The following is a 22,966-nucleotide window of genomic DNA, read 5'->3' on the forward strand; positions in this document are numbered from 1 at the left end:
TATGAGGCATTTCCAAGGAGAGCTCTTTTGTCGGAAGTCCCGAGAATTTTCCTACATACCAATTTTGTTGTTATTTCCGAGGAATTTCCTAGGAAATATATTTCCGAGGAATTTCCTAGTACAATACTTTTCTGAGGAATTTCCTAGGAATATATTTCCGAGGAATTTCCTACTACAATACTTTTCCGAGAAATTTCCTAGGAAGTATTTGTTTTGACAGTTTTCGCGACAGTTTTTAGTGACACTATTAGAATAAATTTTCCTAGGCATTTCCGAGGAAATCTAATTTAAAAAAAAAAAAAATCAAAATAAACACAAACAAACCAGATTCTTTTCTGTCCAAAATGTAGAAAAAAAATCTAATACAAATGACCAGATTATGTTTGAAGTTTATGTACAAACACAATAAACATAAATCCAAAATATTCTTCATTACAACATAACTTCTAAACAGAGGTTTGAAAACAAACATAATATAAATGTTGAAACACAAAAATAAGATAATGGTTTTGAAAGGTACTAGCTAGTGTTTACAACAATAATATAAGGATCATTAGGTAGATTGTAAGCTTGTTGCATGGACCAGCCTTGATGTTGGTATAAGTTACAGAACAGCTCCACCAAGAAGTCTATTGCCCTTCAAAACCAAAAAAGAGTTGAAATGGAATGGAATTGGAAAAAAGAGTTGAAATGGAATGGAATTGGATTCCATTCCTTTGTACATTCCTGTTTGGTGGATGTGGAATGTAAATAAAGACAAATGATACCTTGTCAACTAAAGAAGACCATTGCTGCAACTTGATGAATTTGTTGTAGTATTTGTTTCAACTTCAGCTTGTACCTGAGCATATTATAAACAGTTGAATGTTAAAAATGACTGTTTTACCCTTTCGTATCCTATGATTCTTTTCTCCCATGTTTTTTGATCAATTCATTACTAACAACCAACACTACACACTCTTTTGAGCATCTTTCCTGCAAAATTTATTCCTGGATGCTATAAGAAAACACACCTTAAAGAGGTAATTTTTACATTTGCATAAACTATATACAGAAAACTAAATGGATGAAGTTTGGACTGACATCTATACCAATAACACTTCAAGCATAAAAGCAATCCATCCCTTGCTTGGTTGCTGCAACATAAATGGTAGCTTAAGTCATTCACTACCAAATCATTCCTTGATTTAATTTTTACGGCCCATCAGGCAACCAAACTGCTTCAGGTAGTTGATTTTCTATGGGGTTAGAGGTTCTCCATTGAAACTACAAGACAAACCGAGATAAATCAAACTCTTAATTTCCCCCAAATAACATTTCCATACTTAGACAATAAGATAAATGAATATATGAGCTTACAGACCTTACACCGCATCAACTGCAAAAGAAAAAAGAACAAAAAAAAAAAGTCAAAGACCTCAAAAAGTGTTAATGATCATCTCATAAGTGTTTATATATATAATCTCCAAAAGTGGGAATTGATTTTGTGATTCATGTAGTAATCGATTGCTCAAACCTACTGACAGTAAGAAGATGCAGAAAATTGAAGAAGGAAAAGACGCTGCAGAAAATTGAAGGACTTTACCTTCCATGAAGTCCGACAATTCTTAGAGGCGATGATTCCAGTTCAATGCGAAGGAAATATTGGTCAAAATTGAAAACAAAAAACCACAAGAGCAAGAGCTCCTTGTATTATATGCAGAGGGAGGCGACAAGGGCGTTGGCGGACGGAGGCGTCGAGGCGGTGACACGCAGAAAGACGAAGTCACATAAGAAGAGATTGAACATATTGGTGAAGGGTTTGAATGTGGAAGAGTAAAAGTTACTCTTATAGTTGTTGCATCAAGGGTAATTCGGTAAATGGATGGACTGAATATGATATTCCAATATTAAATGTAAAAAACGATGATTCAAGAACAGATGAAAGGCTTACATAAGTTACAATTGATACTAAAGAGCCAACACGTTGGTCTCTTGCAATCAATAAGAAAAAATAGAAGATTTTCGACTAAAAGGTACCACTGTTTTCAATTTTTTTGACTAAAATGACCTTTTGCCCTTGCCCCTTTTTGACATTGTTCTTTCAGATGGTGAAAGTGGGGAAGAATTGATACAAAGTGGGACGAAAAGTAGTGCACATGGATGGCATATTATTGAGTATACCGAAGGGAAGAATGCTTCTAGAAGATTTGGTTTGACACTTTATTGGGGTAAAAATGGAACCCAGGTGCAAAATGGTGACGATGATCTTTTGTTGAAATTAAGGACAGATGTTGATAGATTGACTCCAAAAGTCATTTCTTACATCTACATAAACAATTACAGCAGAAGTGACGGTTTTACCCTTCCTTAATGGCATTTGAATCAAACTTATTGGACTTTGAAGGATGTACATCAAAATTTATGAATTCTGAGAATTCATATCAAGTGAAACATCAAATGGGTTTCTACTAAACTCTTACCAAATTTATCAATGGAGTAGCAGTCAAGATGCAAGAGATCGTAGTTTGTGTTTGGTTGAAGCAGTTCCGGTTGTGTGAAAGACCCACCAGCGACGAAATAGCATGTTCTCCGACCAACAAAGCTCTATTTCGACAAGTGTTAATAGTTAAGGGAAGAACAGAATAGCAAATTGAAAAACAGAGGTCACGATAGGAAGAAATGGAAATAGGGTTTAAGCCATTACCTGAACCGATTCCAGAACTTCAATCAATCAATCTGTGGGCATCCGTTCTAGGTTTTGATGATGTTAGATGAAATCGAGGTGGGTATTTGGAAAAAAGGCAAAGCGTCTCTCTGAAAGTGGTGATGGCCGGTGGAACCCTTAATCATAATTCCATATCAATTAAAACCCAAATGAACGCAACTGATAAGATAAAAAAACCGAATAAAAAAGAAGAGGTGGTGCGGTGGGAAAAGGGGAAATAGAGAAATTACATACTATGGTTCTGTCATTCTTGAAGATTATCGATATCAGTAAAGAAATTATTGACTTCATGCTGAATTGATTCGTTCTTTTTTACCATCTCCCTTCAATAAAAGTTACAACAATAGGATGTTAATCCTTAAACAGAATTCATACATATAATCATCTTTAACTTTAGATTCAGTTGTGTACCTTACCAGTGAGCCACAACCGATCTTCAAAGAAGCTAGGGAACGAAGCACATACCAGCGGACAAGGCCAATTTATAGTCGACAAAGGCTCGTCTAAACGATGGTGAGAGAGTAAAGCAAGGAACGGTGGACATCTGTAAGCAGCTTCAATTGATTTCCCTACAGTGGAGACGATGATGGAGCAGGTAGCAAATGGCGACACTTGTCGGTCGGGATAACCTAGGATAGTGGTGATGAGGTCACAGACGGGTTTAACTAAGCAAAGACTTCTCTAAATCAACGGGAAACACCGGAGACAGCACCACGGACAACACCCAAATATTGAGGTGTCGACGAAGTGGCAGTGACGGAGAGTATTCATACCATCTCTCTTTCTCCATCCATCGACCACCAATTTCATCTGCAGGGAAGAAAAACACCGGTTAAAAACACACACAACAAATTTTGCCCTTTGCTGATGTGGTGCGACAGCTAAGACAGCCAGCTGGTGTATGGAGAAGAACTTTCATCCAAGACGTCGCCGGTGGAGAAAAGCCGAAGGTGACGACAGGAAATCGAGTAGTTGTAGAAGAGACGGGTCTATCAAACGAAAAACGGAGCAGACGGAAAGCGTCTGATTGGCGGACGATGGCGGTGAAAATAGGACCAAAAACGCAGCCACGGAACAGGAAGGAAGAGTGAAGAAGAAAGAGTAAATAAGGAAAAAAAAAAGCTAAAGAAATAGTATTGGAGGAGGAAGGCGGCAAGGTGGAAATCGGTGGATAAGAATGGAAGAGAACAATTGTAAAAGAGAAGTAGTAGTGTGGCGTGAAAATGAAAATAAAAAGGTCTGTGATGAAGTATGGTGTACAAAATAAGAAAAAAAAAAACTTCCGTGTGAATTGATGAAAGAGAAAAAAAGATACTGTTCCCAAGTTTTTAAGCTATGTATATATAAATTATTATCACAAACACTTTTTAGAATTTTATCAATAGATTTAATTAAAATTATTTACATAGTTATTTAAAATGTTATTTTTCGGGGCTTAAACACCCTTTTCGTTTATTTAAATAACACCATTATTAGGATTATTTTTAGTATATATATATATATATATATATATATATATATATATATATATATATATATATATATAATAATAATAATTTTATATCTAAATATGTGTTGAAAGATGTAGATTACAGTATAAAATAGTTAGAAAAATACTAAATAATATTTATTTTCCTCGGAAATGCGTAGGAACTTCCGAGGGATTTCCTAGGAAAATAATTTCTTTTTACATCTTTCAGGGTTCAAACGCCATTTTTTTAGTTTCTTTTTTTTGTACAACTTTGTTACACACATACGCACACAAATATAAATATAGAATAAAAATGAATGTTTTGAGTAATGAATTATGAAGGTGCAAGCGCATGCATGTATGTATGTATCCGATTTAAATGAATAAGATAAAAGTATTTAATGTATAACAAAGTTGTATGAAATATGGAACGAAAAAAAAAAAACAACGTTTAAACCCCGAAAAAACAAAAAATGACTTTTAGTCCTTGGAAATCTCTTAGAAATACCTATGTATTTCCAAGGGACTAGTGACAAATTTTGTATTGTGTAGGAAATTCATCGGTATTTCCTACGCATTTCCAAGCGATTTCCTATTAACATAATCCATTTTTCATTTTGTTATGTTCAAACACCGTTTATTCGTTCTATATTTTATTAAACTTCATTATACATGAATTACTTTTATTCCAACAAGCTATACACGACATATAAATACATACATGTGTGTACACTATCAGAACCCAGTACTCAAAACATTCCTTTACCATTATAAATCGATATGTGTGTATATGTGTATACTATGTATAACTTTGTAAGATGAAAGTATATAATGTATAACAAAGTTGTACAAAATATGAAACAAAAAAAACAACGTTTGAACCTCGAAAAAGTAAAAAACGGGTTTTGGTCTTAGGAAATCCCTTGGAAATATCTATGCATTTCCAATGGATTAGTGACAAAATTTATGTTGTGTAGGAAATCTCTCGGTATTTCTTACATATTTCCAAGAGATTTCCTAGGAACATAATCTATTTTTCATTTTTTTGATGTTTTAACGGTGTTTTTTTCGTTCTATAGTTTTTCCGACTTCATTATACATGAATTACTTTATTTCACCAATTTATACACAATATACACATACATACATATGTGTGCACCATCAGAACCCATTACTTAAAATATTTGTTTACCATTCTAAATCTATATGTATGTGTTCATATGTATGGCTATATATGTGTATAATACGTATGACTCTGTAAGATAAAAGTATTTAGTGTGTAATAAAAGTTGTACATAATATGGAACGAAAAAACACTACGTTGGAACTTTGAAAAAATGAAAAACAAATATTAGTCCTAGGAAATCCCTCGGAAGTACCTACACATTTCCAACGGATTAGTTTTGTTATTTTTAACATTAGGATTATTTTTAGTATGTATGTATGTATATAATAATAATAATAACAACAACAACAATAATAATAATAATAATAATATGAAAATAAAAATAATGATAATATTAATAATAATAATATAAAATGACGGTATTTCCAATTGCCATAAGATTGTTTATATTATCACTTTTAATTATAAATGTAATAATGATAAAAATATGACAATATTAAATATAATTGACGAAAATCGTAATAAAAAACTAAACGGTTTCATATAATTAAAATATAATAGTTATAATATACATAATATTAATAATAATCTTGTTAATAATAACAATAATAATAATAGTAATGGTAAGAATTCTTATGATAACAATTAATAATAATATGATAATAATAATAATTAATAAATATTTTTTATTTGTTTCCTCGGTATTTTCGAGAAATCACCTAGGAATTGTTTAATTGTGTTAACTTTATAAGTTTTTTTTTTTGTGTATTAAATTAATGACTTGGTCCCTAGGATAATTGGTAAAAGTTTGACATGTTTGGTGAGAAATCTTTGTTTGAAAATTCCCTAGAAAATCCCTCAGAATTTCTGAGAAGTTTCCTAGGAACCACTTAAATGAAATACTTCTAACATAAATGTGAGGCTTTTTGCCATATAAAAAAAATGATATCATTTGTTTATAATAATAAAATGGTAAAAAATAAACTACCGAGGAACTACCTAGGAACGTTAAATATACATTTATTTCGTAGGAAAAGCGTAGGAACTTCCGAGAGACTTCCGAGGACGGATAATTCCTCGGTATTTCCTACCAATTACCGAGGAACTTCAAAGAAAATATCAGAAGCACGTTTTCCTCGGAATTTCCTCAGTAATGTTATGAAGTAGCGAGAAATTTTTGGTCCTAGGAAACTTTTGTAGGAAACCCCACCTTTTTCTAATAGCGTGTCCATAGATCGATTTTGCAGTTGCAGAATCAGAAATGAATAAACAAAATCGCAGTCCACTGCAGTATACATCCAACATATTTTTAATTAAAAAACGAAATCAAGTCCACGGATTTAGAAATTACAAACTTACACAAATAGAAACTTTCGATTCTGAAAGATTGAAAAAAATCCAATTGGTTTTGCAGTTAATCTCGAGTCTCGAGTCTCAACTATCAAAAGAAATCCAATTTCCACTAATCTCGATTGCAGCTACTGCTGTTTCAGAAAAATGAAATCATAGATTAGAAGAGAAAGAAAGAGTATTGAGTATTGGGCGGCGACTTCAAAGAATCAGAAAGAGGAGAAGAACTGATTAACTTGAACTGGAAATTGAAGAATATGAACTAACCGTTAGGGCATTGGCATTGGGAGAGATGGACGATGGTGTCGTTTGGGTTTTCCATGGAAGCGGTTCAAGCGAAAGCCAAAAATTGAAGAGATTAAAATGGCCTTGGAAGTCGGAACCGAAGTAGGTCAGTAGGCACGCCGCACACTTACTCCCGCTTTTTCAATTGGATTTGGATCGGCGCTTCATAACTGATAATATTTGGCCCAAACTAGTACATAAGGCTTAAAAAATTTGGGCTGCCACCGATATAACCCAAAAACATGTATAAATATGGGGCCATTTACCATTTGTGGGCCCGGGGCGGTTGCTCAGCTTGCCCAGGCCCATGGGTCGGCCCTGAATAAGTCCTCTAATGCCTAAGTTTTTTTAATAACTTTTTATGAATTTTATTTATTGACCCTTTTCTATTTTAAATGTTCATAAAAATTTTCTTATTTGATTAATTATCTTTAAACATATTATACTTTAACATTAAATATTTTAAATTAAGGTTATCATTAGTAATTAATACATAAATATTTCATAAATTAAAAACTATGATAGAAATAATTAAGTAGTTAAATAAATGAAAAAGGTTTAAAACTAGAATATAATTAAGGGGTAAACATAAAATATGTTAAAAATAGAAGGGGTTAAATGTTTAATGTTTGATACTATATTGACCATTCAATATATATTGAGTGATCAATATAAATACACAAAAAGCAATTCATTCCAATGATGTTAAATGCAAATAAGTCATAAATCAATACAAAAAAGCTATAAAATATGTCTCCATTGGAGATGCTCTTGGTGAATGATATAACCAATGGTCAAATATTATTGCAAGTCAAGGTTAACAAATTTTCAAGAGATTGAGAAATATGTAATTTTTTTTTTTGCTTTATTTTCTTTATTTAACATCAAATATTTTCGTTCTTCAGATTAGTAACTCTATCAATGATCAATACTATTGCCATTTGATAACCATTAGTTTATTTTTTTGGATGTCTGGATTGAGTTTGATTGATGTAATGGTTTTTCATGGGGTGAGAAGATGAAAAGAAACGAAAGACTTATTCGTCTAATTAATAGTGAAATGTTTACTTGCGCCAACCATCTTTTTATTAGGATAAACAAATTGGTTAATTAAACAAATTGGTTGGCTATTGCTAATTGTTTGCCTCTTTGGGAACAAGTGTGGGTCCATCATTGATTCCAAACTTGTAGCTTTAGCAAGAGTGGGTACATCACGTAATTGAATACTAATTAATTTGAGTAATGTTTTTAACGTTTTAGTTTGTTTCCTTTTACTATTTAAGGATTCAAGTAGGAAATGCTACAATGAATTTGAAACCAAACTTCAAAATGAATGATATAAAGTCACCATGTATGATCTCCATTTGAAGAGGAGGTCAAGAAAGAAAAGCTAACATGACACCATCAAATATGGATGCCATACCACGATTGAAGATATGGAAATGGATTTTTGTATACTAGTCAAATGGGTGTTGTTATTGGCACCGGATTTACCTTGATCAAAACTATTTTACAAAGTAAAAACAAGTTTTGACTTGATTTCAACCCCAAATTGAAGTGACGTCTGCTATCACCCTACTACCTTCCCACTTTCTTCACGCACCTTTTTATTTTTGGAAATTATAACGTACTTACTTTCTACAATTATTGATATTAATGCTCCTATGTCATATTTTCTTCGATTAACTAATACTTTTTGGAAATCTATTATTTAGCATTTTTTTTCATTTTCTAATATATATATATATATATATATATATATATATATATATATATATATATATATATATATATATATATATATATATATAGAGAGAGAGAGAGAGAGAGAGAGCTAGGTTCAAATGTTTTTAGCAACTATTGTGTGCATGTGGGTTTATGTTCTTGCATTTATACCACCTAATGTAATTAATTTCACCAAAAAGTCTGGGTTTATTAGTATCGAATACCAATCAGTGGGATAATATATGTGTAAAGTGGGTGAGGTGAGTGCCTGAGTGGGATAAACATCATCACAAGAAATTTATAAAATTCATTTGGTGTGGTGTTTGTGATTTTTTTTGTTTTATTGGTTCTTTTTCTTTTTTAATCCATTTAGGAACAAATGTCAATGATGGTCAACGAACAAAGCGATTTATGATCATCCTAATTGATTTTTCTTTTACTAAGCTACAAATTAAATGAACCATGAAAGCATTCCATGATCATCATGGTGCTTTCATAGATCATCATTTTTCACAACAAAAAACTTGTGAGCCGAAGATGTTTTATATATTTCAAATGTTTTGTTCCTTGGGTATATTCTTGATAATATAAATTCTTTAAGAATATTCAAAACCATTCTGCAAGAATAGTTTATTCTGTAAGAATATTATTGTTGTATTCTGATAGAATTGTAGTTAATTATTTATATGTTTAATGTGCAGTTGTTACAAGTGTATCACTACAAAATATTTGGCAATGAATTTGTGATAGAAATGGCTTGAAGAATGGCTTGAAGACCTGATGGAAAAGGCTTGAAGAATGAATCAAAGAAGAATCACACTCACTGTTTAAGAATGTTGTTATTTTTTAAGAATTACACTTGTTATTCTTTTGGAATGTTGTTATTATTCAATGAATCACAATCATACAGTGTAATTATTTGGTATATTATTAGTTCAATTTTGCGTATTCTTTTAGAATGTATTTAGTAGTTTATGATTGGCATTCTGTCATTCTGACAGAATTAAATCGAAAATATATTTACTAGTTCATGGTTGGCATTCTATCATTCTGATAGAATAAAATCGGATTTTTAAATTTGAATTAATTTAAAATATTCAGATTTTTAAAAATAAAAGAATTAATTATCCCTAAAAATTCGAAAAATTCCTTTTTTAATATAGGTTAATCGACTAAAATGCCCTTATGCTGAAATTAGTATGATTATATGGTACATGTTATCCTATTCTAATATCATAGACCCTCAGATCATAACATTTGATTATATTCCATCCGGTGGTCCAGATCTGTGCATTCTGGCACACAATAATTAGTAAAAACAAAATAACCTAAGCCTATATATATATATATATATATATATATATATATATATATATATATATATATATTATAAAGCATATTAGTCATATCTTGAATTTTAAGAGGTGTAAGTTACAAAGCTTTTTGTACAAATCAGTTATGTATAAATAAATCATTAATACTTGCTACAAGTTTAAAATTTTAAATTATGGAAGGTTATTAAGAAATTCAATTTGAAGCAAAATAGAAATTTTAAAATATTAAATTTATATATATAATTTAATTTACATTTCTTAAACAAGACACTGATATTAATTAATTTAAATCAAAAGTATAAACAGACAATATAAATATAAAATCAAAACATATGTAACGACCCAAAAATTCAGGGTAAAAATTTCATTTTTTTCATTATAGTCAAACACAAATGTTAAACGCGATTTCCCAGAGTTCTACAACTCGAAGAATTAAACTGTTTGGGTTTTTCGAATCCTTGAACTCTACTCTATCATACAACACTTTTGAAAAAAAAATATGTCGAGATTAGGGCACACAAAACTAGAAAGCTTTTTGGGACTTTTTACTAAATGTGACATCACCATTGTCCACCATACTTGCAAAAGATGATAAAAAATCAGCCATGAAACCTCCTACCCCCTGCCCACGTGGGATACCTCATTCCCTTCCCTTCCCTTACTTCTTTGGAGTATTCTCTTCCCTCTAAAGTACAATCATGGTTGTATGTGGAGTGTTAGACTTTCTATGGAAGCATGGGTTGCATGGTGCATGTGAGAGATTGCTAACATTATAAATTGAGCCCTTTGGATCTTCATTTTCACCACCAAAATCAACCAACACCTCTCAAAATCTCCCCTCCCCTCTCTTGTTCTCTTTCTCTGTTTGGAACCCACCACCAAGAACCACCATAAACCGCCACCCTCCTCCCTTGTTCCTCCCATTTCTAATGACCAACTACCACCACCTTGCTGTCCAAGTTTTTGTGTGCTGATTTATGTGGTATTCCAAGTTCTATGTGTAAGTGTTTGGTGTGTGTTTTGTGGGTTTGAATCAAGTACGAACCGGGTAGAAGTCGTTGCTATTTTGGTATCATTTCACGATGCTTCCCGGAAATCACATTATAAACTGAATTCTCGTAACTAAGATGAGTGTTTACGACCCATTTTTATAGTTTTTTATATATTTCGGGGAGGGGGGGGGGGAATACATGTGCTCACATATTTCGTTTATACAAAAACATTCTTGAAAAATATACTACAAAATGGTATGATTTTAAGTGAAAATTTATGGTCCATTCAAGACCTGTTTGCCCATCCTAAACCCTATGGTTTGCAAAACTGCTTTGTATGAAAGTAGTTCATATCGATACATTTTTAGGAACTACACGCACACGTTCATACGATCTTTATAAAATTTATTATGATTTTTTTAAAAAACTGCATCATTGCAATCCTTTTCAAACCAATATGTAAAAACAATCATTTTCACCTTAATTAGGTTTTATATCAGGTCATGGAAAAAATTAGGGACAAAGTAAACTCTATTTCCAAAACCTTGAGAGTTTACCGATCCTAATTTTGGGTCCTGATGATTTTTCTAGAATTTTTTTAAAATAGAGACAAAATCGACATTCAAGATTAATTTTCCTGTTTTGTCTTTCAAATACACATATATATGATATGTGACATTGCCACCTTTGTAATATTTCAAAGACCAAATTTACTTCATGCATGTATATATATATATATATATATATATATATATATATATATATATATATATATATATGTTTAAATACATATGTATATAATTTATAAAGATTATAACTTAGAACATATACATGTACTTATAATCACTACTTTGAAACATACATCTTTATAAAAGCGAATACATTACACTTTTACGTATATGCCAAACAAACTCAGCTTTTATAAACTTTATGCAATTCATTATGCCTAGTGACTTATCGATATATAAGTTATGGTTGAGAGCTATTCACATACCTTAGTTAAGGACTTTATAGTGAGACACTATTCATTTTTTTTGAACAACTAAAAGATGAACTTTATTAAAAAAAACTAGCAAGAAGCTAGAGGAGAAAAATTACAAAACATTACAAAGCAATGGGTTCTGTAACCACATTATCCAAATGAGTCTACTTTTAGAATTCCTATTCGAAAACCAATCAAAAGAATACATTGCAATTTTTTCAAAAATACTACTTCTTTTAATTTTGGACGATTGAAATATTTGATTATTTCGATAAGTCCAAAGCATCCAGATAGCGGTCAATATAATCACCTCCAAAACCTTCCTCTTAAGAGACACTATTCATTAGCTAAGTCTAAACACTTAGCATACCCACACTATTATAACCGTTAATCTTTGGAGCGAGATATATATGTATAGATCTATACGGTGTTGACATCCCCACCTGCGGTTGCTAGCTACAACCTCGACTGATCAATCAAATCGGGTGATAAGTATCTACAATTGTTACTACGACATATAATGAAGCGTTGTAGGGATTACATTCAATCACATAGTTCGGTTATATGAATTACTATAAACATTAACTAGAATCTCTCTCTCTCTCTCTCTCTCTCTCTCTCTCTCTTTCTCTCTTTCACTACAAACTATGGGCTTGGTTTCTCTCAAAACAATTTTAAGTATGGATTTACTTATGCAAAGACACCATTTGGTTTTCAAAGTTTATTCAAAGACTCTTTACACACACAGTTTTAAGTGTGGATTTACTTATGGTTTCTCTCATTACAAAATAGTTTTAAGTATGGTTTTACTTACAATGAAAATACGTTTTTGACTTTTTTAAAGTATCACTGATGTTAGCAGAAAACCTATAACTCTCACAAATCTTGTGTTGACTCTCAAAACTACATGTATTCTCAGGGAATCAATAATCAAGCAATTCAAACGACGGATTAGTCATGGGTTTCAGGCTATCTAGTTTACTAGTTTTTGTTATGTATGCCTACCAGGCAATTCATGTACTATATTATTATCTGTAAGAACCATGTATTTAAACATCAAGATGAAATACATATGTTGTTTTGTTTATTGTTGTACTTGTGCTATATATTCAGTTTACTTATGATCCATGAACTAAGTCGCACATCCCGACATGTTCCGCCGCCTTGGCCGGGGGTGTGACAGATTGGTATCAGAGCTAAATTGGCTATAGAAAACTTGTATCCTCGAAAGAGGAATACAACTATAGCATTATGCTACTAATAAAAGTATTGTTATTAATTACCCTACTTCTTGACTATTTACGGGAGAGGTAACTGGTTTGAAGCATCGCTTGGGTTGTTGGATTTCATAACAGTTATATGCTAAAATGATTCTGCCCTCTGGTGCTTCTTGTCTGGCCCTCATCCATACTTGGAGTCTTGGAGTACAAAACAAAAACTAATAATACTACAAACCTCACCAACAATAATATATAAGAGTTATATATACACTCTGACCCGCGATGAGAGCATTTAATAAGATTCTAACATACCTTCAACTAAAACTATCAACTCAGCCCTTTAGGTCAAACGCCTTAACTAAGGTTAGGACCGTAGATAAGACATACCACAAATAAACCTGGAACATACACCTATGTTATTTATGGTCAGGCCGGTGCACAGTCACCTTGAGCAAGGAGTTTGACAGACTACAATGGTTGAGAGTTTTAGAAATTGAAGGATGTTCTTAAGATTTACTGTAGAAACCTAGTACCTTAGAATCTTTATAAATAACACATACAATTTAAACTCATAAAAATACTTAAAAATCTAGGATAACATTTAGATTTTCCTAGTTCGCCTAAACCCGAAGAAGAACAAAGAACCAATAGCTCTGCTACTGTTGTTGCATAGAAACCCATAGTTCCCAATTGATCATTTTGTAGTCTCCAAACTTCTCTCTCTCTCTCTCTCTCTCTCTCTCGTTTGAAATCGGCAGGATTTCAATTCTTACTCTATAATTTGGAAATCTGTAGGATTTTTGGAATCGATCACCCTTTATAAATTGAAAATCTATAGGATTTCTAGAATCGAGCACTCTCTATAATTTGGAAATTTGTAGGATTTCAGGAACAAGTTACACTAACACACTATCTTATACATACTAGTTTATGACTACATAGTCTAAAATAACCTAACGTATCTGTCTAAACATATTGGGACGGTGCCTCCACAAAAAAGTACGCGAGTTCGTCCATCACCAACTCCCCGAGTCACTCCAAAAGTTGCACCACCAGTAACCCAAACTTTGGGAGAAACTCCGAATTCTGGAGGAACTCCAATCGAAACCCAACCATTTATCAATGCCTCAAACCCACCACTTCAAATAGATCTCACTCTAGTGCAGACCCTACTTGCCTAAAGGATTGTCACGGCCTTAGCGGCATATGAGGCTGCCCGGATCGAAAACTCCCGGAACAATAGAAATGGTAGCGGCACTCCAGTTGTCAACCAAAACAATTCCAAACCTTACTCATACAAGGATTACATGAGCTGCAAACCCCGATCCTTCTTCGACACGGAAAGAGTTGACTCTCATTTTCTTGTTTTTATGTTTAAGGGAAATTTCAAATTTATGATTAACGTGTTCATTTTTTTTGGATAAAATTGAAAATTTAGCTAAATATGTAAATTACTTTGTGGAAAATAACCAAAAAAACCTAAATTACATTTTTAGCCACCAAAATTGGAGATGGATTAAGCCATCTGTGATTTTTCTAAGCCATCTGCTTACGTATAAGTCGTTAAAGCACGGCAGTACGTTCGCAGGTGTTTTTTTTTTTTAGTTTTTTTTATTTTTTCCGCATATACCCCCATCTCTAACAAAAATCGCAGATGAACTAAGTTCATCTGCGATTTCCTCTCATCCCACCTGCAATTTTGCGTTTTTTTAGTTTCTTTTTTAACTACGAAATTAATAGGACTTAACTACGAAACAACATTATTATATATAAAATTTTGCAAAAAAATATCACTTCAGTTGTTATTTCTTTGGAAAATTTGTTTAAAACCTTTCTAATAAAATGAATTCTCCAACAAAAATTTTAAAAAATATTTGAAAAATGAAATCGTTCATAGTGCCTCTAGAGAGAAAGTTCTCCAACAAAAAGTTTGAAAAATGAAAGAAAAAAACTTTACGTTTTTATATCCCTGAAAGAAGGGAAATCACAGATGGACTACGAACGAACAAGTCGCTAAAGAACGGATTTGCTTTAACGACTTGTACGTTCGCAGATAGACAAGTAAAATCGCAGATGGACTGAGTCAATCTACGATTTTGGTGACTATTTTTGTAATTTGAGTTTTTTTTTCACAAAATAATTAAGGAATTAGGCTACATTTGTAATTTTTTTAGTCGAAATAACCAATTTATTAAAAAAAATAAATTAAATTTGGGCGAACGACACCTAAGATCAAATATTTCAAGCCGGCTTCCATGGAAAATTCAGACTTTCTTTTTGATGTTGCGATCACATAAAAACATAAACTTTGAGGCTCCATTGGCCTAAGGGTGTTGATCGGGTAATTTTTTCGGGTTTCGGATAATTCGGGTCGGGTAATTCGGGTTTTTCATGTTAAAAAAAATATCCGTTACCCGACCCAAATTAAATTCGGGTATTTTGGGTTTGGGTAATCGGGTATCGGGTCGGGTTTGGGTAATTCGGGTATTTTATTTATATATATATATATATATATATATATATATATATATATATATATTCGAATTTCACCTGAAAATAAATTTAATGAAATAAATACGTCGTGCTTTATTAGTATTGTTTATATAAACAAATGAGGCATAAATGAAGTTACTCAAGCTTTAAACATTGAGATTTTTTAGTCAATAATACTTGAGATATCAAGTAATTTTTTAACAACTTAATCTAATCTAATAAGATGTTAAAAAAACAAATACTTAAAGATCATAATTTAAAAGTTTAAAATGTTTAAGATAAATGTAGCCATAAGTTTTGCCATGTTCTGAAGTTTCGTTAAGATAATGAGTTTATTAGTTACAATAAAAACTATAATCTAGAAAACAGTTAAGTTTTAAAGAACATGATGATATATAAACAATTACTTGTAATATTGCTAGTGTCATATTGTCATAATAAAAGAGATTCATGTTTATAATAATGATAGTTAGTTTAAGCGTGATCAAATACCTGCTGCAGAGTACAAGCTCTACGAAAAAAAAAAAAAATAATAATTCGGGTATACCCGAAACCCAACAAACGTACCATTTACCCGACCTGAAAAAAAATCAGGTTAACCGATTATCCGAAAAAATTTAGCCGATATCCGATTTACCCGATACCCAAAAAAATCGGACGGGTAATTCGGGTATGGGGTTCGATAGGGCTACATTAGCCCACAAAATGATTCAACCAAATGAAGAAGGTGATATTCCTTTGTTATGGATAGAATTTGCGATCCTTTCTCCACCGCACCAAATTACAACTATGCCCCTGGAGATTGCCCACACGATTCTATTCAAATTCATGATCTCCCAAATGTTAGTGTCTTAATCAATTTCTTGCAATTTCATGGATTAAGATTTCAGACCCATTTTTTGATTAGGAACTCAAAAAATGTCTTCTTTCTCTGCTTTTCGGAGTGTGTATGCAGATTCTATCAACCCTAACTTGTGAAAAAAACACACCAACAAAGATCTGTAAAGCACAAGGGAGATTTTTTCCAGAATCTTCATACGAAAAAAACAATGGCGTACAATTCAATCGATCGAAAACTTGATTGCAACTTATCCGGAGCCTGACGGAATATACAAGGATCAGAGACCCGATTTCCGATGTGGCTTTGCATCAATGCAAACCCTTCAAAACCTCGATTCGATTGTTGCTATAGGTTTGTGTTCTTTCCCTTTCGATCGATAATCGATTTGATGATTTTAACGTCATAAAAGTTAAAAAATAAATTCGTGGACGGCAGGATTCGAACCTGCGCGGGCAAAGCCCACATGATTTCTAGTCATGCCCGATAACCACTCCGGCACGTCCACCGATATGTAATCCTCCAGCAAGTCGTTATTCATCATAAAACCGTATCAAGAAAAGGGGAAAGAGTTGTTGTGTTCGATTGTTCATAGGCGCAATCCGTGTTGAATTTTCATTCATGGTTGGGTGATTGATTGATTGGGTTGATTCATTGAGGTTCGTGTATATAAATATCAAATATCTTGATTTGTGATGCTATTAACAATGTAAATGATCAATATTATCGTCGTTTGGTGATAATTAGGTTGAATTTTTAGATGATTTGTGATACTACAACCACTTCACTATCTCTCCATTATATTTGCTTCATCAATATATTTGTGAAATTTAATCTAATATACAAGCCTTGTTTTTTCAATCCCATCAATAACAAACGCTCAACTCTTGACTAATAAATTGAAACAGTAACATCAGACTTATTGAAGCTGCCGATGTGGGATCAATCTATGAAAGAGAAATTCATAAAAATACACCCTGCAGCCATAAAATTTTGAGGTTGGTTTAATGGTAACTTATGTTTGCCCTCATTTGAAACTTTATGAAGCTACCGATGTGGGAAGAAACTATGAATGAGAAAATTATTAAAAAAACACTTTGGGGCCCCGTAAGTTTGTGGTTGATTTTTTTTGAATATTTAATTGGTAATTTATCTTAAGTTCTTTGCTGTATTGATTTTGAACCAATGAAACCTTTGTTTATTTTATTAAAGATTAGTTGTAATTATGTTGTAAAATAACTACCGTGCTATATAAACTGCAAAATAAATGGTAGGTTCATTGCCTAAAAAAGATAGTGTAAAATTGTTCATTTGGAATATATTTAAAAACTTGTTGCAACTAATTGATAATTTTACCTACGGGTGACAGAAAAAACCAAAACCGAATAACCCACAGGAAACAAATGATATATTTGGGTTATTTGGTTTGATTTTGTAATTCTCAAATTTGTTTACAATATGTGTAGCCAGACTGAAAATGTTTCTCTTATGCTTTACAAATTTATGTTGGTGCATCTTTTTTACAAGTGAAGGTTAAAAGAATCTGCACATGCAATCCAAAAAGGGAGGAAGAAGACAATTCTTAAGTTCTTTACAAAAATTTGAGCTAAATGAAAGAAACAACAAACGTAATTTCATTTATTTGTGTATTATATTACCCACTTTTAGCTCAAAAAATTTCTTTGAATTAAATTAAATTGCTATGATTAGGTAGATTTTTCAAGCTTATAGATCAAGACACTAACACTTGGCAGGTCATGAATTTGAATAGAATCTTGTGGGCAAGTTCCTGGGGCATAGTTGTAATTTCTCAATAACAAACCAATCATCACTTTCATCATTTTGTTATATCCAAATTTGACTGCAACAATACACAAAAGATCATATTTATAACTAAAGCTGCATTTTGTTAAATGGGATAGGACCTTACAAGCTTTGTAAAGCTACTTTTGATGATGAACATGAAGAGGGATCGAATTCACATCTTTTCTACAAACAAGAAAACAAGAGCAATTCTCATCCCACAAAAAACATAATAATAATCGAGTCATTTAGAATATAAATATAAAGCTAATTGTCATCAAATGACGCTCTTAATTTGGTTTATAATATCCGTACTTAACATGAATGACACCTAGGAACAAACATAATGAGAAGTGTTTCCTTTTCCTTGATAAGTTTTAACAACCAAACAACTTTAAAATCATGATCTATACAAAAAGATGGATGTTCATTTGAGACAGCCTAGCGGATTATACAGAGCCATGTGGAGCCCCGACTTGTTATCCTTCCACTGTCATAAGCGGGAGGTTTTCACACAGCTCTGTGAAGCCGGCCTAATGCAGTGCCCTCTTCTCTAGGAGCCAAGTGAGCAGCCAAGTGAGCCAAGCCTTCGCTCGAGCCACATGGTTCAACTCATAACTTGGAACGGGCAAGCCAGTTTGCGCACCAACAGGACCAACCGAGCCAGGCCATGTCACAGTCCAACCATCTTTGATACCCTCACTTGAGTTATAGGCAAGCGCTATAAAGAGCTTGAAACTTTCTGAAGCTACCGATGTGGGAACAAACTATAAACAAGGAACTTTTAGTTTGTGGTGGATATGCACATTGGATTCTTGTGGAATTATTTAATTACCTTATTAATTGTCTTGAGTTCTTTATTATAATAAGTTTGAAACACGAAATCGTTGTTTATTTTATTATGAATCAAAATTTGTAGTCGTAAGATAACTACCATGGTTGATGTAACTTTGTTTTTTTTTTTTTTTTTTGTAAAAACAGTTTTTTGTTTTATTTCATTTTTTGAGAAGTTTTACGACGCATTTTTTATTTTGTATATTAGTTAATGATATAACCAATGGTCAAATATTATTGCAAGTCAAGGTTAACAAATTTTCAAGAGATTGAGAAATATGCATTATTTTTTGTTTTATTTTCTTTATTTAACATCAAATATTTTCGTTCTTCAGATTAGTAACTCTATCAATGATCAATAGTATTGTCATTTGATAACCATTAGTTTATTTTTTGGATGTCTGGATTGAGTTTTATTGATGGAATGGTTTTTCATGGGGTGAGAAGATGAAAAGAAACGAAGGACTTATTCGTCTAATTAATAGTGAAATGTTTACTTGCGCCAACCATCTTTTTATTAGGATAAACAAATTAGTTGGCTATTTCTAATTGTTTGCCTCTTTGGGATCAAGTGTGGGTCCATCATTGATTCCAAACTTGTAGCTTTAGCAAGAGTGGGTACATCACGTAATTGAATACAAATTAATTTGAGTATTGTTTTTAACGTTTTAGTTTGTTTCCTTTAACTATTGAAGGATTCAAGTAGGAAACGCTACAATGAATTTGAAACCAAACTTCCAAATGAATGGTATAAAGCCACCATGTATGATCTCCATTTGAAGAGGAGGCCAAGAAAGAAAAGATAACATGACATCATCAAATATGGATGCCATACCACGATTGAAGATATGGAAAATGAAATGGCTTTTTGTATACTAGTCAAATATGCAAATTGAAGTTGTAGTTGTTCTAATCGAGTTGGAAAAAAATGAAGTCAAAGTTAGTGACTTGTAGATGTTCTTTAGTTATCATTTTGATTGTATTGGTAATGGAGATTTTGGTTAATGGAAAATGACATTGTTATGACACTTAAACGAATAAACTATGAAAACTTAACATGGATGACAACCTAGGAACGAATTCACATAATGAGAAGTATTCCCTTTTCCTTGGTAAGTTTTAACTATCTAGACAACTTTAAAATCGTCATATATGTTACAAAGGTTAAAGAATACAAGTATATTGCAATCTTAACCTGGTTTGCATTGATGAAAGAAGAAGACAATCCTTGAGTGCCAATGGTCAAATAACCAATGGTCAAATGTTGTTGTGAGTCGAGGTTAAAAAAATCTCAAGATATTGAGAAATATGTAGTCTTTTTAATTTTAAAGAGTACACGTTTTTTGGGTTGTTTTATTTGCTTTATATAACAATTACATTTAATAACAAACAATTTCATTCTTCATATACATAACACTTTCAATGATCAATTTTATCGTCATTTGATAGCCATTAGTATTAGTTATTGATGTTGTCGTTTTTCGTGGGGATGAGAGGATGAAAAGAAACGAAGGACTTATTCGTCTAATATTGAAATATCTGAAAATATATATTAATTAGTACTTGTACAAACAATATAATTGAGTTTAAAGAACCACTTTAATATGATAAACAAATTGGCTGGCTGCTACTATCTTTCCTGATTTTTAATTTAGTTGTTTTTCTTACTGAAATGAGAATATTGCTAAATGTTTGCCTCTTTGGGGAACAAGTGTGGGTTGTGGGTCCATCATTGATTCTAAGCTTGTAGCTTTAGCAAGAGTGGGTACATCACATGATTAAATAAATAAATACAATTAATCGGACAGATAACAATTTGGTTTTACAAAACAATTAGATGCAAAGACGCATTAAACTTTCAGAAAAGAATGTTAATATCAAATAAGAATTTCATTCAAAATATTCAATTAATCAAATACATCACATGATTAAATAAATAAATACAATTAAAGTGTTTTCTGCATATTTATTAAAATAACGACAGCTACATAACATAAAAACAGAAGTGAGAAAAGGAAACTGTTGCTACCTAGAAAACAGGAAAATACTATGAAAACAAACTACCCACTAATTCAACAAAGCAATTACTGAAACATAAGACTACTAGGTGTGGGCAACATGTTATTACATGTTATCACATCCAAATTGTCCACCTCATCATCCTAGTCACAATTTGGTGTTATAACACCCAATGTGGAAATGGGCAACATCTAATAACATGTGATAACACCAATTATTTTCTATTTTATTTTTTATTTTTTTTGATGTTTTTTTTTTCTATATTTCGAATTTGTTTTTTTTATTTATTTATATTTGAAAAGTAAAAATAAAATTTTAATAAAACTTAAATTAAAAACAACATTAAAAAAATTACAACAAAACACAAAAACATTTAAAAACCTAAAAAGCCAAAAAAAAAAAAAAGATGATAAAACCTACATTTTTTGGCCTAAAACTATTCATCTTCATCTTCGTGACCAACATAAATGTAATCCGCCAAGTCTTCACGGAGTTGCTTGTGTTTTCGCTGATGTTGAATATCAACCACTCTATGTAAATATTCCGATGTCCCTGGTTGAAATTGCACATATTTTGGCTCTGTAGGCGAATACGTTGCAATATTGCGTCCTTTATCTTCGATAACCATGTTATGCATTATGATACATGCATACATGATATATCGTAGAGTATCTAACTCATAAGGTCTCGCCGCATGTTCAACTATGTGCCATTTTGATTTCAAAACCCCAAAAGCACGTTCAACGTCCTTACGTGCTCCTTCTTGTCGTCTCTTGAAATATTTGTCCCTTGGATCTATTGGGTGTCGAAACGCCTTCACAAACGTGGAATATTGTGGATATATTCCGTCTGTAAGGTAATACCCAAACTTATATTCATTTCCATTCACTGTGAAAGGAGCATCCGAGGCTTTTCCTGACAAAAGATCGTCAAATATTGGTGATTGACCGAGAACGTTGGCGTCGTTGTTAGAACCCGCAACCCCGAAAAAAGCATGTCAAATCCATAAATCTTGTGAAGCAACAACCTCTAATACCAACGAAGGCGCTCCATGATGACCGCTCGAATACTGTCCTTTCCACGCCACGGGGCAATTTCTCCATTTCCAGTGTGTGCAGTCAATGCTCCCAAGCATACCCGGAAAACCATGTCTTTCTTCATGCGCCACATATAGTTGTTGCATATCATGCAACGAAGGTTTGCGCAAGTATTGGTCACCGAAGGTTTCGACAACACCTCTTGCCAATAAATACAAACTTTCTCGTGCGGTCTTCTCAGACATTCTCATATAATCATCAACAGAATCGGGGGACTCCCCCATTGCCATAAGTTTAATTGCAGCAACACATTTTTGCAACCCTGTGAAGCCTCGTTTGCCTCTAGCGTCATATCTCATTTGGAAAAATTCATACCTAAATAAATATTAAACATGTAAAAATTGTATTTATTTTATCTAAAAGTGACATTTTGTAAATTATAAAAGTTGAATCAAACGATACCTTGCTTCCATAGCATTGGCTATCCTTTCAAATACATTTTTTCGCAAACGAAATCTTCTTTTGAAATCGCTTGGCTGGTAGACACAATTTTCCGCAAAGTAATCGTTAACTAGCCGTCTATGCCCTTCCTCACGATCTCTATTTAACGCCGCACGTCGCGTGAGTAGTGGAGCTGGATCTGGCTGTAGTAGGTTGTCTGTGTAATACCGGTACATCATACTCACGAACAAATCGTCTTCGTCGTTATCATCGTTGTACGGATGGGCCGGATCAAATTCATCCATAGTT

General features: G+C 32.5%; 1 protein-coding gene, 2 long non-coding RNA genes and 1 other non-coding gene across 15 annotated transcripts; 1 reads left to right on the top strand and 3 right to left on the bottom strand.

Moving 5' to 3' along the window:
• Positions 1–412: 412 nt before the first annotated feature.
• LOC145109113 (uncharacterized) lies at positions 413–3,911 on the bottom strand. 11 transcript variants are annotated; one of them, XR_013708773.1, is made up of 8 exons: positions 3,119–3,905; positions 2,942–3,030; positions 2,687–2,823; positions 2,463–2,586; positions 1,364–1,378; positions 1,092–1,266; positions 768–975; positions 413–637 (listed from the first exon to the last, which is right to left on the bottom strand). It is a non-coding gene; the product is annotated as an uncharacterized LOC145109113 (long non-coding RNA). The 11 variants fall into 11 exon arrangements; XR_013708772.1 differs by having other exon boundaries at positions 1,084–1,266; XR_013708774.1 differs by having other exon boundaries at positions 768–841; positions 3,119–3,902.
• A 12,622-nt stretch (positions 3,912–16,533) lies between these two features.
• LOC145109114 (uncharacterized) lies at positions 16,534–17,754 on the top strand. Of its 2 annotated transcripts, XR_013708782.1 has the most exons (3): positions 16,534–16,877; positions 16,962–17,182; positions 17,432–17,754. It is a non-coding gene; the product is annotated as an uncharacterized LOC145109114 (long non-coding RNA). The 2 variants fall into 2 exon arrangements; XR_013708781.1 differs by lacking the exon at positions 17,432–17,754 and having other exon boundaries at positions 16,962–17,287.
• TRNAS-AGA (transfer RNA serine (anticodon AGA)) lies at positions 16,950–17,031 on the bottom strand. The gene has a single exon. It is a non-coding gene; the product is annotated as a tRNA-Ser (tRNA).
• Positions 17,755–21,615: 3,861 nt separating the features above from the next.
• Positions 21,616–22,962, bottom strand: LOC145106742 (uncharacterized). Its single transcript, XM_079043674.1, has 3 exons — positions 22,679–22,962; positions 22,317–22,591; positions 21,616–22,094 (listed from the first exon to the last, which is right to left on the bottom strand). Exons 1-3 carry the CDS (start codon positions 22,960–22,962, stop codon positions 21,616–21,618), a joined length of 1,038 nt encoding a protein of 345 aa, XP_078899800.1.
• Positions 22,963–22,966: the final 4 nt, after the last annotated feature.

The sequence above is a fragment of the Lactuca virosa genome, chromosome 4 (genome assembly GCF_052849685.1).
Source record: "Lactuca virosa cultivar CGN04683 chromosome 4, Lactuca_virosa_CGN04683_v6, whole genome shotgun sequence".
Lineage (NCBI taxonomy): Eukaryota > Viridiplantae > Streptophyta > Magnoliopsida > Asterales > Asteraceae > Lactuca > Lactuca virosa.

Bases quoted from the DNA above. Each gene is read 5' to 3' on its own strand.
- LOC145106742 (XM_079043674.1), bottom strand. From the start codon at position 22,962: ATGGATGAATTTGATCCGGCCCATCCGTACAACGATGATAACGACGAA. The intron at 22,592-22,678 runs GTATCGTTTGAT...ATATTTATTTAG, and splicing joins GCCAATGCTATGGAAGCAAG to GTATGAATTTTTCCAAATGA. The intron at 22,095-22,316 runs GTATGCTTGGGA...ATCTTTTGTCAG, and splicing joins AGAAAGACATGGTTTTCCGG to GAAAAGCCTCGGATGCTCCT.